The sequence below is a fragment of the Acanthochromis polyacanthus genome, chromosome 12 (assembly GCF_021347895.1).
Source record: "Acanthochromis polyacanthus isolate Apoly-LR-REF ecotype Palm Island chromosome 12, KAUST_Apoly_ChrSc, whole genome shotgun sequence".
NCBI classification, from domain to species: domain Eukaryota; kingdom Metazoa; phylum Chordata; class Actinopteri; family Pomacentridae; genus Acanthochromis; species Acanthochromis polyacanthus.
The window spans coordinates 19,683,601-19,700,752 of NC_067124.1; the positions used below are offsets into that span (position 1 = coordinate 19,683,601).

Consider the following 17,152-nt stretch of genomic DNA (forward strand, 5'->3'; position numbering starts at 1 on the left):
ATAATGGCAGAAAAAAACACATCACACAAAATCTGAAGCTCAATGTATTTATTTATTTGAATATAATATTTGAAACACTGCTTGATGAAACAAAACAGGATTCACAGAACAAATTTACAAGAACAAATTTATGCAATGGGTTAACTGACGAGGTAGAATTTTTCTATAGTTTTATATTTCAATTCTAGGCATGTGATTGGCCCATTTCATTTGTCTGTGTATATATCAAGTCTTTCCTTAATTCCTACTTTTCAAAAAAGACATTCAGTTACTGTTTTAACTTTAAAGAAGACAGTGTTTAAGATTCTATTTCCGATTTAGTACTTCACCTATTGTCTGCATAATGGCAGTGTGATTACTGAACTGTAGGAGGCCACAGTGGGCAATTTTTCTGTCAGTTCCACCCACTCCTTTCATTTTCAGCAGAGCAGGAGGCACGTGGTCATTTACAGATAAGTATGAGAGCAAAAACTATTTTTATATCCACTGAAGGCTGATTTCTTGAACATACATTTCAATCCTTATTTTTCACTTTCTTCAACAGTTTTTAGATTACAGATTGTGTTTGTCACTCAGGATGACATTGTTCTCGTCATCTCTCCCAGGCCATATTTGTCTTTTCTGAGCCCTGCTCGCTTTTCCTCCTCCTTACGTCTTCTTCTCTCTTTGATTGGGCTGGAGGGTCCGAGCCAGGCTGCTCCACCTACACAATCATAGGAAAAAGCCATACTTGAAGGTACAATTGACATCAGCAGTCTAAAAATGTAAAGAGATACTGCATGTTACATGAAGAATATTGAATAATTCCTCTGGCTCTGCTTTGAAGATGCTCAGTTTTTGATAAACAATAACACTACTCTGACAGAATGACTTCCAGAGATTAGTAGTTAACAGACCTTTTTCACTGCAGACACACAAGAGGAAAAGCACAGGTGGAAATAATGAAGGCTCAGTTATATTACATGTAAGCTGTTCAAATAAATGAATATGCACAAGTGGAAGTGGAATGCAGCCAAAGTTAATACATTTTCCCTGAGGAACTTTCCAAAGGGATCAATAAAGTTCTATCTATCTATCTATCTATCTATCTATCTATCTATCTATCTATCTATCTATCTATCTATCTATCTATCTATCTATCTATCTATCTACCTATCTATCTATCTATCTATCATTTGTGCTTTCACTACTGTGACAAGTCAAAGGCCCAAACTCAGCATCCACATTTATAGACTCACAGATTTTGAACTGCATTCATGCTAAATTTGTAAGGTGCTATCGCACTATTAATTTGTCAAGTACACAACAGCTTTCTTGTGAGGAATTCAAGGCTTTTATGCACACTTTCTTTGAGTCCACAGTTTTGCAGACTGTGTGTAAGGGAATTACCCACACTGCATGGTGCTATGATTTTAACCAGGGGAGGCGTTAAAGAAAGTAAAAATATAGACAAGAATGGAAGGAGCTACCAACCCCTTACTAGCTATTCATAGCCAGAACTTTTGTAGCTGTAGGAGAAAAAAAGTAAACGATAATATCCCAGACATGAAACATGAAACATGAAACATGTCAATAGCATTATCACGATAATGTGATTCATCTTAAAGTGCGGTCTCATTCCTGTTCATACTATTGCAACCTCTTACACTCAATAATTCACCAGGTGGATTCAGTTAAATTTGTGAGGGTTAAATGTTTAGGACTTAGGGTGGAGATTAGGTCTAGGCTCATATGTCGGCCATGACAAAGTTCTATTATGAATTATTGATGGAACCAAAAGTGACAAAGATTTGAAAAGAAACTAAAGTTTGTTTGGCATTTTTCAGAATAAAAATGTTGATCTTTCCAAGAAAGGTGTCACTAATATCATTAGTCTTGCACTACAATAATTGCTGAAATGAAGCCATCATTAGTGTTATGAGTTCCACCTGTGTTTTTCTACTGTGATGTGATGAATGTCTGACAAACATCTTTTGCATAATGACACTGAAGCACGGATTTTTCAGAAGGAAAAAATGTAACACGAGTAAAGTTTATTAAGATAAGATCAAATCCAGTCTATAAAGGACCCTGTCTTTCTCTGGAGTTAACTGTTGCAGGAGAGCCTTGTGTATTTCATTAGCAAAAACACATTTCATGTCCATTTGCATGACAGAATGAGGAAGACCCATGAAAAGAAACATGCAGTTCATAGTGTTGAAAATATTGTTTCATTTGAAAAAAAACTTTGCTTCTTTCATTAGGCATCATGTATTGTTATCAGTTGATTTAATATGCTGTACATTTGTGCAGATTTTTTCATTGGTTTCAATAGGAAGGGACGGCAGTTGTTTATAAGAGATGTCTCTTAGGATTAGATCCTCTGAATGCTGGAGAAAACTCTCATTTCATTTCAGTTTAAAATCGACACCTACACAGTTCAGGAGGTCATAACATGCCATGACTTACTGTTAGCACCTTTCTGAGAAGAGGAAGGAAGTGGTGCTTCTCTGAGGTATTCAGCACTGGTAAACAGAATTGGAAAAGAGACATGCAAAAAAGGAGTATTAGCTGCTATGCATGAACAACTGGAACAGCTTCCCACTGACATAATTTCCTGTCGATTACCTCACTACAGACATAAAGACTCAGATGAAATACTTGAGACAGCTGTCAATCAAACCTGTGAGATAGATTGCGTGGTCTCAGGCCTAAGTTGTCTTCCTCCCTGCTGGATGCAGCCTCCCCTTGGCATCTAAGTGGAGAGGGAAACATATATTTTATAATATTTTAATTACTGTTCATGTATAGATCTTGTCACATGTATGAATGTGTGACTATCAACCATATCAGCAAAAACTGATCATTTTCATTCACATCAAAAACTTAGCTGATTGCAATATCAAATGGCACCAACTCACACAAGAGAACCTGCAGTTAGTGCAATTTGCAAAATCTTTTTCGTGGTTGTCAGAGATTATGGCTACCTGGCAGAATTTCTTATTTCTTTTAAAGAAAACTGGAACCAATTTCACCAGACAAAAATTAATGAGGCTAAAATGTCAAAATTCTTATTTCAGTATCAAGAAATCACTCAGTAAAGCTTCAGGAACACGATCAAATTTAAATTTTTGGTGGAGAACAACAGAAACATGTCCTCTTTACTCTAGATTAAGCAGTGTCTCACCTTTTTGTCTCTTGTTTGTGCCTACGTGTTTCATGGCCACTATGAGCCTGCAAGATGAGAGGGAACAAGTCACACGGATTGTTCCGGCATCAGCAGCTACACATATTGCCAAAACATTAGGTCTGCAGTGCTGTGCATGAATTTGCATTGCTTAAGACTTTAGTGTGTGTGAGGACAGGATAAAATCAACATTTCACTTCATCAAGCTGTGAAACCTCATACAGTAACAACATGTAAACACCTTAAGTGTTGGTGGAAACTTACAGAATGAGAGTGGCTGTGTTTGGACTCCGTGCTGGTTTCAGATTTTTGATACTGGCCCTGGGGAGACGGACAGTGTGGCACTGTGGTGTTTTTCGGGGGCAGAGGTGGGGCGCTGATGTGAGAGCTGGGGAACTGGTAATCCAAACTTGAGAACTGTAATGTAGTCAGACAGCTGTGAACATTTTTTTCTTAAAGGGCCAAGAGAGGACTAGAAGGAGGAATGAGGATACAAGTTGCTAACAAGGTTGCAGGGTTTTAATACACAAATACGTAATAAAACATGAAACTATAAACATTTACTCGGGTTACAGACAGACACAAGCAAAAAGAAAGAAGAGTTAGAGTCTACAGTTATGCTAGTGGCTTTGGGAGCCCGTATTTACTTTGTTTTGCTTCTAAATGTCATAGTGGTTGGTACTAAACACAAAGACTGATGGAAATGTCATTGGTATTCCAGTCATTTGTTTTATAAATCAAAGACAAAGGATAAATTAAACTTTGACCTGTTGATGGGGTGATCATAAACATTTGTAGGATCATTTGGGAATCAAAAATGGTTTTACCAGATTTCATGGTAATCATTCAAGAAGATTTATATTTTACAAAGCACATGAAAAATACGACCTGCTGGAAACACTAATAGAAAAATTATATCATCACCAAAGTAATTTATTGGTTATCCATTCTAAGGTTGACATGCTATTTCAGCCTGGAACAAAGTGGTGGATACCAGAGTGACATTTCCATCTGTTTGCATGGTTAAATTAAACAAAGCAAAAGGAAATCTAGAAATATTTTCACACACCTTCTTCAAGGCTGCCATTTCCTTCACCACCAGTTCAATGTCCTCATGGTCCTCATCCTCGCTGTCACTATTAATCTCCCCCTCCCACTGCAAACTGCCGGGCAGGTAGGGCTCAACCAGGACGGACTCTGTTCCTCTGATGTCGCAGCGACAGTATGGGCAGGTGTGGCCAGCAGACTTCTGCTAGATGATTATTAACGACCCGTCACGGGCAGAGCAATGGAAAAAACATACAAATGTGAAGACCCACTGTTACTCACTGTCTTGAGAACAGCTTTCATGTCATTTGAACTACATCGAGTGGAATATGTTGACTCCGACTTCAAAGAGGTCACTAGTTTTCGAAAGAAGAAGGTGGAAAATACGTTCAACAAATGGTGCAGATTGTGGTTTTATTGCTGCAGTGTACAGGCTTTCTGTTTCCTCATGCTGACTGATGATCATTTCATATTGTGTGTTGTCATGGTTTGTACGATTGTTACAAAATCTCCATTATTATCTAATTTTGCATTTATCTGTTGCATAAAAGATACATCTGTAGACTGGACAACAATAATTTGGCTTGTTTCAAACTGTTTCATGTGCCTCAAACTGCTTTGAGGAGAACAAATTTTCAAGCTGGTGTGTTTTGTATTCTGCCGTAATTGTATGCAGAAATGCTTGAAATTTTATTTTAGTTCACAGTTTAAAAAATATTGACAATTTTCAAATGCAGTTGTACTTCAGATTAACTGTTGATGCGGAAATTTGGTTGACCACAATCACTAAGACTAAGTTTACAACTTTACACCTTTTTTATTGTGGCGTACCCTCTACAAAGCTTATCTAGTTTTCTGTTCATCTCTCTCTCTCCTTCTCACACATCTCTCAGGGTAAATGTGGCCAATACAATTTGAGGAGGATGTTAGGCTGAGCTCACACAGGAAGTCCTACACCAAATGTCAGGACATAGTGCTCTGCAAAGACTTAAACACCTCCTGAATATCACTGGGGTCAAGCTGACTGAAAGATACAGTCATAGAGCATGGATCCAAATTTTGACAGCAGCAACTTTTATTGTGATTGGATATCTCAACTGTCACTCTATGCTTAAAGCAGGAAGTAGGAAGTTGGGGAAGACCCACTGAAAGAGCAAAACTGAGGCACAATCTGTCCACATGATAGCTAAATGTTCATTCTCCAACAGACTTTATGACATTTTGTGTGAGTGGTTACATTTAAATTAATATGGACAGGCTGTAGGACCCACAGCATTCCCCCTTTGACAGTTAAGCACTGAGAATATGTGTTATCAGTGTAAAGGGATCATGTCATAGCCCTTTTCTTTTTAAACCTTTAAAATTTGAGTTTGTGATTCTTAATGCATATGACAGATTTACTGCCTTTCTCACTCCTGATGTCAACATACGATGTGAACTGTCTTGACTTTACATATGTTATGAATTTGTGCTAATTTGTGAAAAGATGCACTGATCAGTATCCACCTTAAAAGCTTTATGATGATTTTCCAGCAATATATCAAACTATATGATCTCATTTGTGATTCAAAATTGATCTCCAGAGAATGTAGGAGTGGATCTGCAGCTTCTTTGGTGGCCTCAGAAAATCTACAGTAGTTTTCAGCAAGGTTGACTAATGCCATGTCTTCAGGAGAAACTGAAGTGGGATATGACAATTATAACCTTACAAAGGCAGAATGACCTTACGCAATTGGCCTTCGTTCATAGCTCAAGCTGTTTTTTTTTTTAAGGAAAGTTTTGCACAGCTGACTTTTTGGCAGTTCTACATTTTAATAAAATGTTTGCATGAGGACCACAGCGCTTTTTTTGACATAACTCTAAACCACATTCAAATAACAGCATCGTTACGGTGTGGTGATTCACTGACCAACAACCAAACCATTTCCTCTAAAAATAATTCAGTTCAGCCAGATAGTTTCACTCCACTGAACAGCAACAACAGTTGCAGAAGTGTGTCTCAGTGTAACATGTCAGTATGAGCACAGTGTGGCTGAAGATCGGTCTGTGATTTTGAATGACGATACATATACTTTAGGCAGCTTACAGTGAATGGATGAAGGTTCATACCTGCCAGCCTGTGAGACAGGGTTGACACAGGAGATGCCCACAGGGCTGGATTCGAATGTCTTTGTCCCTCTCTGCGCAGATCTTACACAGCTGGAAGGTGCTGCCGATCTCACAGTAGATCTCATACTGTTCCTATATGGTGTTGGTTAATCAGAGAGACAAGATAGAACAGAGAGCGTCTCAGAATATGATATGTGTTTTGTCTCGGTAACGTTTCAAGGTGCTGCTGGCAGTCCACTTGAAAACTGAAAAACAGGTGTAAAGTGCACTCGCTTACTTCTGTAACTTTGACTTTGCCTCTGTGGGCAGGCTCACACAGGCCCGTCAGGTCGGGGTTCACATCACGACCATCAGGGTACAGGTAGCTGCGGGCACAGAAACACTCAGCACTTAGAGAAAACCACACAAACAAAGGCAGAATTCATCAGAGAACTGTATGCGTTTGTCCTAACCAGCCCTCCTTGAAGCCTTGAATGAGTGCCTGGTAGAGAGGTGTGTTCTGGGGAATGGTCTGGACGATGCTACCTTCTATGGTCACGTGACCAATAGCCCACTGGCCCATTCTTGTGCAGCTCAGGCGGAAGATATAGCTAGAGAGAATAGAGACAATTAGGAAACAATGATTCAGAAAAAAAATCGAAACTGAAATAAATTTAGAGGATTCAAGACAAGGAAGTTTGCAGATGAGTCACTTAAAAACAGTTTTTTCAAGTGTCAATACTTCTTAGAGTAAGTATTTTGTCTGCATTTGTGCAAAAAAAAAAAGAAATTTACTTAAATTCCTCTCATTTTTGGAATAGTATTAATGCTACAGCTCTGTATAACACCTTGAGCCCTTTGTTCAACCACAGATGTTCCTGTAGATGTATCTGACACAGGAAGGACAAATTTTTATGAATAACAGAAAATATCTGGGAAACGTCAGTTAGCTAAATGTAAATGGAAAAGTACTAAATTAAACCTTCCCTCAATGAGGTTTTCGGAGCTTTTTTGTAATCATCTTTGAATATGTTTGACATAATCAACTTTGCTTTTTCTGCCCTCATTCTCACCTCCCAGGTCTGTGCAAGTAGTGTTCCAGACGAGCTACCACCTGGTCATAGGTGAGGAAGGCCATGTAGCCTGGATGAGTCACTGCAAGCTGGTTCCAGTTCCTTATGAGTGACTTCCAGGGCTAAAAGAGGGAGAGGACAGGAGATTACCTCAAAATTCACTTTTCTTTGTTGTTTTCAGAAACAGTGTGCTCAAGCTGTTTTCTGATCAACATGGCGATGAACAGTAAGCAGTGGAGATGCCATGAAGTTTGTGGTTCCAGTAAATAAATAGTCTGACATGTAGTCCTATGTTAAAGAGTTCAAATATGAGTTTTCTCACTTTTAGACAGAACTAGGCTAGCTGTTCTCCCTTTTTCAGTCTTTATGCTAAGCTAACTGGCTTCTGGTGTCACTAATAAGCATTTTCCCAAAATGTTCGCATTACCTGAAACAGTCGAGTGAAGATGTCAAACTCAAAGACAGAGATGTGATCATTACAGGTGAGGTCAACAGTTGATTTCAGAGCCATGGATTCCATCCCCTCCTCAAATGAATGCACACTTCGCAGCTGCTCTTTAAACCTATTCCACTGCACTATACACCTGTCAGAAACACATCACAAACATTTGGTGGGGTTGGATATACACGAAACAGATCAAAAATTTAAACACAAAAGAATGAAAATTTAAAAAAAAAACACCCATTAATAATGCACCAAAGTTTCCCTCACTCACTCGCTGCCAAATGAATGCCTCCAAAAGTCCTCGGCTTCTGTCTTAGTCACCCTGAAGGTGTTACCCTGAAAACGCCCCTCTGGAAACATGGCCTTTAGCTCCCACAGCATATGACTGAACAGCAATGACAGTTTGGTCAAATTCCTCCTGTGAAAGAAAGACCGCAGACTTTCAGCAGCAGAAACAGAAGGTGGGATACTTTGCTCTGAAATGTCAATGTTTTTTTTTTGCCTCATCATGTTTGTTCACCAGTTTGAGCGCCCATACAAGTACACAGAATCACTTTTTGAGCCAAGAAATCATCCGCCTTAATCTGTAATCCAAATTTTAATCCAAATTTTGATCTGCAGAATGCCATTTACTCCATATGATTCAGTCTCATGTTCATGATCTGTGCTCTTGCATTCTACCTGTGTGACTATTTAAATCTATTTTCCTAATGATTTATAGAACTACATGAACACACTCATATGGATAATCGGTGTGTGAAGTCAGACAGTGCCATAGATCCGCTACCTTACTGTTCTGTTTTTAGGTGAAGCGAGCCCTACTGAAGCTGATACTTTCCACACAAACACACAAACACACGCACAAGCAAGCACACGCAGCATGTAGTCCAGCTTGCAAACAGGATGCTGTCTGCTGCATGCTCATCTGTAACCACAAAATGTTCCAATGGCTATCGTGTCACTTCAGGCTAGTTTTTAACAGTCTAACTAGTCTTTGTGGGCTCTCCTTGGGTCTTTTTTCATTCAGCTTTTATTTTTAGACAATTGTTCCGCGCATATTTCACCTTTAAGGTTCTGTATTTGTTAGTCTAGATATGCCTCTCTGCCACCATGCAGCTTGGTGCAACCTGCAATCTCACATCTCCCATGTAGTTGTTTTTAGTTTGAGACAGATTCAGACTGAAAACAACTACACCCACTAACACCAGCTGTGGACTTTGACAGAAAAATGGGAGCTCTGTGTGTGTGAAACAGTAAGTAACATATCAGTGAGTAAAGATCCCTAACTGATCTGTTTTATGTGAAATACTTTGACGTGAATAACGAGTAATATCTTCTGTGAAAAACGTTTTCAGTTAAGCTCTTCCAGCACATCTGTTTCTAAACACTAAAAATCTAGAATCCATGAATTGCAAAGATGTTTCAAATTTTAATAACCGGGCCCAATGTTTCCCATTTTTCTGTGAAGGTGAGATATTCAAGTGATAACAATAAACGAAATGCATGTTTAAGTGGAGGAAGGCTTTAATTTCTTGTTGTTGACTTCATCAGAAATACTTTGTTTCATATGATATTTTAAAAAACAGAATTTTTTTCATCAAATACTGAAATCCATTTTACTCTACAGGACTAATGCAGTATGAACAAATGCCATTGTGAATGCATTACATTTAATAGTGGGAAAAACAGTCACAGACTTTCCACCTCAATGAGAAAAAAAAGAAACCTCTGTGGTGTTGAAGAGAGGAGAGTAGATGTGTAGTGGAGGGGGAAGTGTGTAAGCCACATCTCTTGCCCTGCCTGGGGTCCTTAAAATGTTCTAACGATAAAATGCTGTGGTTGAAATTAAAGTAATCCCAACAATTAATTGGTTTTAGTGGCTAAAGTACTGTACAGAATAGTAATTCCACACAATGCACTGCATTACACAAATCCTTTGTTTGGTTGTTTGTCATTTGTAGTCAGTTTCAGCTGGCTATTATGAGAAACGGTAGCCTGTGACAATGTGCTCGCTTCAAAAACAAGTCTCTTATTTCTGGCCAAGGAAGTGAATCACAAGTAGAGACCTTTAGGGCAGCCACATTTGACCTCACACATTTATACGCCCAGCGTAAAGCCAGTTATGTAAGACTGTGGCATGATGTACAGACCGTTATGTAGCATCTGAGTCCTGTAAAACCCCTTTTATTTATTCTCAGACACAGTAGATGAATCTGATAATTAATTTGTACTCTAAAGTTTTAAGACCAGAACCCCTGCACTAAACACTAAAGAAATATTTGTCATATTTGTGTACATTCTGCATCTTCAAATCCACAGAGTTATTATCATCTTATCATGTGTTTATTTTCTGCAACAGTGGAGAAAACATGAGTTTTTATTTTTTTTAAAATGATAGCCATATCCTAAGCAGTATGATACAGACTTTTTTTTTTTTAACCCCATGCACTCCAAATACCAAAATGTTATTTTTCATAAGTTTACACAATTTGTTACCTCTGAATGTGTATAAATGATCATCCCATTGCCATTATGTTGCCCACACTGCATTCACATCATGAAGGTCCAATCCAGTGCAGTCACACCAAGGAAATTTGTCCATTCTTCATGTCAGCTTTTAAATGTTCACTGACTTTCAGATACATTAAATATGTGCACAATGTTGCAGATTTTGAGGCATGGGGAAAGTTGTGAAAATCTAATTTTGATCATTTTTTTCAATGTTTTCTGAGTCCTGAAGATTAATTTTTCTAACGGATTTAGAATTACTGGATTTTTAAAATGTTTTTTTTAAGCTTTTCTGCAGCCTTTCAACGAAGAATGTGTGATGCACAGTTCTGTCGAGAAATTCAATCAAATCTAAGCTTAAAATCATATCATTATTTAGAATAATGTTGAAAATAAATAATTTGCTCAAACCTGCAACTACAAAGAACAAAGCCGCAACTAACAGTCATAGAACGAAATTCAAGCACATTTTTTGGTTGTACTGAACTGGACTGCAGGCTACAAATTAAAAATGTAAACAGTGAAATATATTTAAAATGTAAAGTTACCATTTTTCACACCCGTGGGCAAAGTTGTTGTATATGCTAATTTTAGGTTTTTATTTTTTTTTGTCACATTAATGATCAAAGAAATTCAATTTAGTTTCTTTTGTGTGTGTATAAGATTTATTTATTTGCTATACAGAGAAAAAAACATGCAAGTTTTCTCTTCTAACCATGCTTGTACTGTTTCCATTAAGGTGCAGGACTTTATGTAGCAATGAAAAAGCAGTGAGCATGTAGTGACAGAAAATGTGACATGAGCCAGTGATGGTCAGAAACTGCGTGGGATTCAAGAGTTGATTCGGAAATCTGTGGGAAAATGGAACTGAACACATTCAGGAAAGTGCTGCACTTAAGTATAAATTTGAACTACTTGGAGTGTTTTCATTTCATATCACTTATTACTTCAGTTCCACCATAATTCAGAGGAAAGCTGCAATAAATCTGCTCCACTTTATTTGACAGCTACTTTAAGAATTTGACAAACATTAGATTAAATATGATGCACTGTGAAGTTAGAGGTCCCGCATTGCTATATTAAGTACATTTTGATGCAAAATCATCCTTCACCAATGATAAAATACGGACTTTAGTAAACATGCATTGTTATTAGCTAATGTATTGGCAAATAAATATCAATCGCCGCCTTATGTTGTTCTCCAAACAGTTCTAGTTGTATGTGTGAAAGATTTGCATATTTGTGTGTGCGTTTCTTAAATTCCTGTCAGAATAGGTCAAAACCCCAGTGTGTCACAGACCGTAATCTTCCAGCTGCTAAATCTTCCACTGTCTGTTTCTGTCATCCCCACCATTAGTTGTTTCTCAGTTCTGCTTTTAGCGTCACATAATAGCCAAGCAAAAAATTACACTTTACACAATATATTACTCCACAACAGTCCATGGTGTAAGAAATGGGAATGTGCTTACTGGCCCAAGTATAAGGAATAAAGATCCACAAGAAACAGGACATTACAGCAGAACATTCTTAAAACACAAAAAAGGATATAAACAAAATATGCAATGCTATCAAAGCCACAATATACATAACACTATATGAATTTGCCACATGGCTGCCCATGCAGGACTTGCTGTGGTGAAAAGAACATCTGCTCTACTTGCAGAGCATTCTTAAAGCTGATGCAATAAATCTTTGAAAAGTAATTTATGTGATTTTTTTTAGATTCCGGGGAAAGATGATAACTGATACGAGCTAATGTCTGTTGCAATATTCAGGCACTGAGCATATACCGTACAGTGTAGAGTGGAATCTACAGATTAGAACTCAAAGCAAGATAAGATTATTAGTTAAATTATTATTTTGACTCTGACATATTGCAATCAGGCGTGTAGTGGTAAATTCGTATTTTATTGTGTGATCATTAGTAATATATATTGCCCATTAGCTTTATAATAAAACCGGGGAACCCATTGTGAAATGTATTGTTCAATCTTCAAATGTTTTTGCCGTAAGAAACTCTATGCCATTTCAGCTGTTGAGTTAAACTCATGAAAAGATTGCACTGCACATAAACATTTTGATGCGACGAACTGTTTTGCTGACACATGGCACGTCAGAAAAAGCTTTGAGTACAAATTGCTGAGAATATAATAATCATATTCTTGCAACACATTTCAACTGAAACATTATAGATGGATTTTGCCAGTCTTGTAGACTCAAATGTTTTTAATATGGCACAACTACTTTGATACTCTGAACAAATTAAAGAAATACAAATAAAGAATGACAGCAGACTTTCCGTTGTGACATGCTAAAACTGTAGCTGCTGTCCCTTTTTACAGTAAACATTTCCTTAAACTGCCTCCAGATATTTTCCTTCCTATGCTGTATAATGTCATGATAATTTCCAGTAAATACTACATATTTGCACCAAATACCAGTTAGCAGAGACAGTGAAATAAATACAGGAACGCCTCTGTGCAGCTTGCACATGCAACTGAGTAGGCATAAACTGAGAAAATGTGTATTCAGGGCTAGATAGTCTCTCCCAAGCTGCTCACATTCAAAGGATGTTGTTGCTTTTTCTAGTTTTCCCATATTAGCATCACAAAGGTGCAGGTTTGGCCCCTTTTCTACCCTCATCATTAGTATTCTCACCAGGAACAAGAGAATGTGGCCAGTTCTCCATATAAAAAAGTCACTCTATTTACCTGCTCCAAAATATTTAGCCAAAGAGTGGACTAGCAGAACATTTTAGTGAATGAAGCCTATTTTTAACTTGTGGGAACCAGAGAAGCTACAATTTTTTATGGATGGTGTAAAGTTATTGTTTTTTTTTATTTTATTTAGACTTCAAGGAGGGGTCAAATCTTCTATTGTAGTTGCCAAGTATTAAGTTATGGCTCTGCCTTCTAGTCAGGCAATTTCGACTATTTTTGTACAAGTACTTGTGAGTGTAAATAAAGTAAAAAGCCCCGAAGCCCAGAGTACCATTGGAAACTTTTAGGGATGTGTGGCCTTTTTCGGACATGTCTGACTGACTGACTGACTTTTTCGTGGTGGCAATCAAAATATCTTAAAATTGTGAAAAAAAAGCTAAATCTTTTTTTTTTTTTTTCCAGGAAAGACTTTTCATTGCTCTGTTTAATCTACAAACTGTAATGCAAAAACAGCTGCCACCAGAACGTGACAGAAAGTTTCTATGAAGGCAATATGGTCTGTGAAAACACAGGGATACATCCTGGAAGGATGTGTGTGTTTTTTTTTTTTAAATATAACATAGTGCTGTAATCATGTTACTATGAAGTTATTTTCAAAACCATTTATTGCAGTAGGATGGTGGCATAAATATCCAAACCAATTAACCCACTGAAAATATAAAAAAATATATATTATTTTCAGGCTGCTAGGACTTGTCTTAATATATATAATAATTATTTAACATGTCAATTAATCATTTAGTCTATGAAGTTTACAAAACAATATTTTAAAAAATGCATATTATAAGTCTGAAATGCCCAAAGCAATGTCTACAGCCCACCAACCAACAGTTCAAAACTCACAGCATTGCCCTTATTGACACAAAACTGAAAAAAAAATCAAGGAGTTATGAAAAATGTTCTCTACGATGAGATAATTAATTGAGCAATACTGTGTGTTATATATATATATATATATATATATATATATATATAAACAGTATGCTACAACTGTAAAGGGTAATGAATGACAAAATAAACAATTATTGTGCAATTTAAAGCGTCTTTTAAAAACATATTAAAGGCAAACTGCATAGTATTTTAGAATGAAAGACTTCATGGACAGGAACTGCAGTTCTGCATATCTTTAAGTCTGTGTTTCAAACTAACCTGTCCCAATAACACATGCTCATTTGTGTTTGTGTATGTTCATGTCAGCAGGGGCCTCTTACCTGTAGCTTGATGACTCCTCAAATATTTTCTCCCGTCCCTCCTTAAACAGCAGGACAGCCCTGTCTGTCTTATCCAGGAGGTTTCTGATATGGACCCTTAAGTACTTGACCTCGTCTTCGCAGGGCACCTTGCCGCCTCCTGCCTTAGAGCCTTGGTAGGGCTCCCAGACCAGTGTAAGCAGAGTTGAGGTCTCAGATATTAGATCTGGCAGGTATGGTGGACTGTTTCTTAGGCCTAACCTAGGGTTAGTGCACAAGTCGTGGAGCTTATCCAGTCTTTTGAGGGTCTTGTCCACCAGCCTCCGATCTCCGCTGGTAGGGGGCTGAGAGCTCAGTTTGGGGCTCTTGGAAACTCCTAAACCTGCTGATGCCATCATTTCAGTGTTGTGTGTTTGAAAGTGAAGTGAACCAAAAACTGCTTTAAATGTCAGTCTGTGATTATGCGCAGGGGTGTGACGATAAATGACAATAGTCCCGCTGAGTCAAGAGGTGTGACAGGTCAGGTTTTGAATATCTGTACTTGTTCATAAGCAGAAATTGGGAGCAGCTACTGACAGTGGTCGTTTACACTCACATCTGCTGTCCTTAAGTGATGTTTGTGAGTCCTCAGTTTAATAAAACAGTGCATGTTACTGTGCACTTCAAACAGTATCCATTGTTGAGTCATATAATAACAATCCAATTGCATTATCTTCTCCAGCAATGGAGACACGTGCACTTACTGAGTGCCACTGTTGTCCGTTTCTAGCTTCTCATTCTGCTGTCAGATCTTTAGAAAAAATGCAAGAAAAAGAAAGGCTGTTACAGAGTATATATTCAAAGATTTCCACAAAAAGAACAACTGAATACAAGAGGCCAACAAAAATGCCTAAAACAAAGGAAATGACTTTTTGACTCTGACACAACCATCAAAACAGTTCAGACTTTCACCATCCCACTCACTTCTCTCCTCTGTCTCTCCTCTTCTACAATTTTAGCCAGCCTTGCCCCCAGTTTAGCACTATATCTTGCTTACCACACTTTTATGCGCACATCTCAGCAGCACAACAGTCCCACATTCTCAGAGCTGATAGTCAGCACAGCGGAAACATGTTCTCTGTCATGGTCTGAAACATTGCTGCCTCTTCTTTGTCCCTCGTGATATCACCCTCTCTTTCGTCTTGGTTCACCCTTTTGATTGGTTTCCTGGTTGCAGCTAGACAAACAGGTTTGTTTTCTTTGCTCTATTGCTCAGGCAGACAAGCAGAGAGAGAGAGAGAGAGAGAGAGATGGGAGGGAGGAAGACAGAGAGGTGTGGACTCAAAGCTGAACTAAGAATGAAAGCAATTGCCTGAATTACACCAGACAGGTTTACTGCTTTCAAACGGACAGGATGCCTGTAAAATGAACTCAAAGGTCAAAAAACAATCTGCCTCATCAGATAGTGAGCAGAGAGCAAAGTTTACTGTGTAAATAAATTAATTAATTTGACACTTTATAAGAACTCTACATGAACTGCAGCAGGACACCATTATGCTGACCTGTCAGGAGGCCCACCACTTCGTCCCACACTGAAACATCTTCAAAATTTTTTAATCAATTTGCATGGAACCAAGTGCAGACTTCAATGTGCAATGTATCCTAATTATTTAAATCATCACCAGACTTTTCCTCTAGCACCACCATGAGGTGTTTTAGTGTTAGTTTGAGTAAAATGCTTCAACAACTATTTGACGAATTACCAAGGAATTGTATACACATGTCCACTTCCCCACCATAAAATCTTTTTTGTCCAATATTTTGTTCTTTTATGATCAAATATCTGCAATGCTAAGATGTCACTGACCTGGACAGTACTCTGTATTTACTGCTAATTATGAAATGTGTCATGGTCTGTGGGCTTTGGTTTGTTTTATTTCCTGATTTATTTTGAAATCACTTTCCCCTGTGTGTTCTTGTGGTTTTACTTCCTCTTGTTCCCCTCCTCTTTTGATCGCCCTTATTAGTCTCAACTATATGTTGTAAGTGACCCGTGTTTTGTCACCTCAATCAGTTCTCAGTGTATAATAGTGTTTGTCTTCCCCTTGACTTTCTCACTTTGTCCTGTCTTGCCTCGTGTCCACCCCCCTACCCCCCTCACCCCCTCACCTACCTTATGTATTCTTGCCTGACTTTTTCCTTGTGTTCCGTTTGCTCGTAGTTTTCATAAGAATTGTATTTTTTGCTTTTGTATTTTTGGGGATTTTTTTGTGGAGTAGTTGCTTTACATATACACTTGAATTTCTAGTTTGGATTTGTTTCCTGGACCTCCAGTCTTCTGTTTATTCCCCGACTTGTTTTTGTTAAACCTGTCAAGTGACTTTTGCTTAAAGTGTTGCACCGTTTACCCTCCCATCTGTGATGTTTGCTTTTGGATCATTACCTGGACATCTCCTGACAAAATGCTAGCATGTAAGCAAACAAAGTAAGTTCTCACATTTAAGAGCTGGCTAATTGACCTCAAAGCACTGTTTCTCACATTACAGAATTGGATTCTTGTGAAATTAATGACTATGACTCATTTAAAGATAGACAGGAGACAAAATGCTTAATTTTAGGCATTTTGAAGTAAATTTAAATGACAATTTTAAAGGCAGGAATTATTTTGCTTGAGGATGAACTACTTCAATATCTAAACATATGTATAATAATCTTTAATGTATGTACAGTGATCCAATATGTTAATACAACATGTTCAGTAACACAGTGGGGCAGATATCCTCACCTCAAACAGACAAACTTTTCTCTATACAGCAACTCAGACATTTACATGCTTCTAGCCTTTCTGTAGTACATATTCTGATCCAGCAGGGGTAAAACAAAGCTTTCTTCTCTAAAGGCAGCAGCTTCAAAGATACTCTTAAACACTGTCACCT

At 37.9% G+C, this 17,152-nt stretch overlaps 1 protein-coding gene across 3 annotated transcripts; it reads right to left on the bottom strand.

Annotated features, from left to right (window-relative positions):
* Positions 1-33: 33 nt before the first annotated feature.
* cblc (Cbl proto-oncogene C, E3 ubiquitin protein ligase) lies at positions 34-15,495 on the bottom strand. 3 transcript variants are annotated; one of them, XM_022198022.2, is made up of 14 exons: positions 15,274-15,495; positions 14,259-15,027; positions 8,091-8,237; positions 7,802-7,958; positions 7,375-7,496; positions 6,775-6,912; positions 6,600-6,687; positions 6,323-6,454; positions 4,236-4,418; positions 3,431-3,583; positions 3,167-3,213; positions 2,663-2,734; positions 2,449-2,504; positions 34-703 (listed from the first exon to the last, which is right to left on the bottom strand). In XM_022198022.2, exons 2-14 carry the CDS (start codon positions 14,633-14,635, stop codon positions 573-575), a joined length of 1,803 nt encoding a protein of 600 aa, XP_022053714.1. In that variant the 5' UTR covers positions 14,636-15,027; positions 15,274-15,495; the 3' UTR covers positions 34-572. The 3 variants fall into 3 exon arrangements, with proteins under 3 accessions (XP_022053714.1, XP_051812616.1, XP_022053715.1); XM_051956656.1 differs by having other exon boundaries at positions 15,201-15,495; XM_022198023.2 differs by having other exon boundaries at positions 4,236-4,415; positions 15,274-15,494.
* Between the last annotated feature and the right edge of the window lie 1,657 nt (positions 15,496-17,152).

What these genes read in the sequence shown, in the direction of transcription:
- cblc (XM_022198022.2), bottom strand. Translation starts at nt 14,635, where the DNA reads ATGATGGCATCAGCAGGTTTAGGAGTTTCCAAGAGCCCCAAACTGAGC. An exon ending in GAGGAGTCATCAAGCTACAG is followed by an intron (nt 8,238 to 14,258) that starts GTAAGAGGCCCC and finishes TTTCTTTCACAG; the next exon opens with GAGGAATTTGACCAAACTGT. An exon ending in TCTTCACTCGACTGTTTCAG is followed by an intron (nt 7,497 to 7,801) that starts GTAATGCGAACA and finishes TCCCTCTTTTAG; the next exon opens with CCCTGGAAGTCACTCATAAG.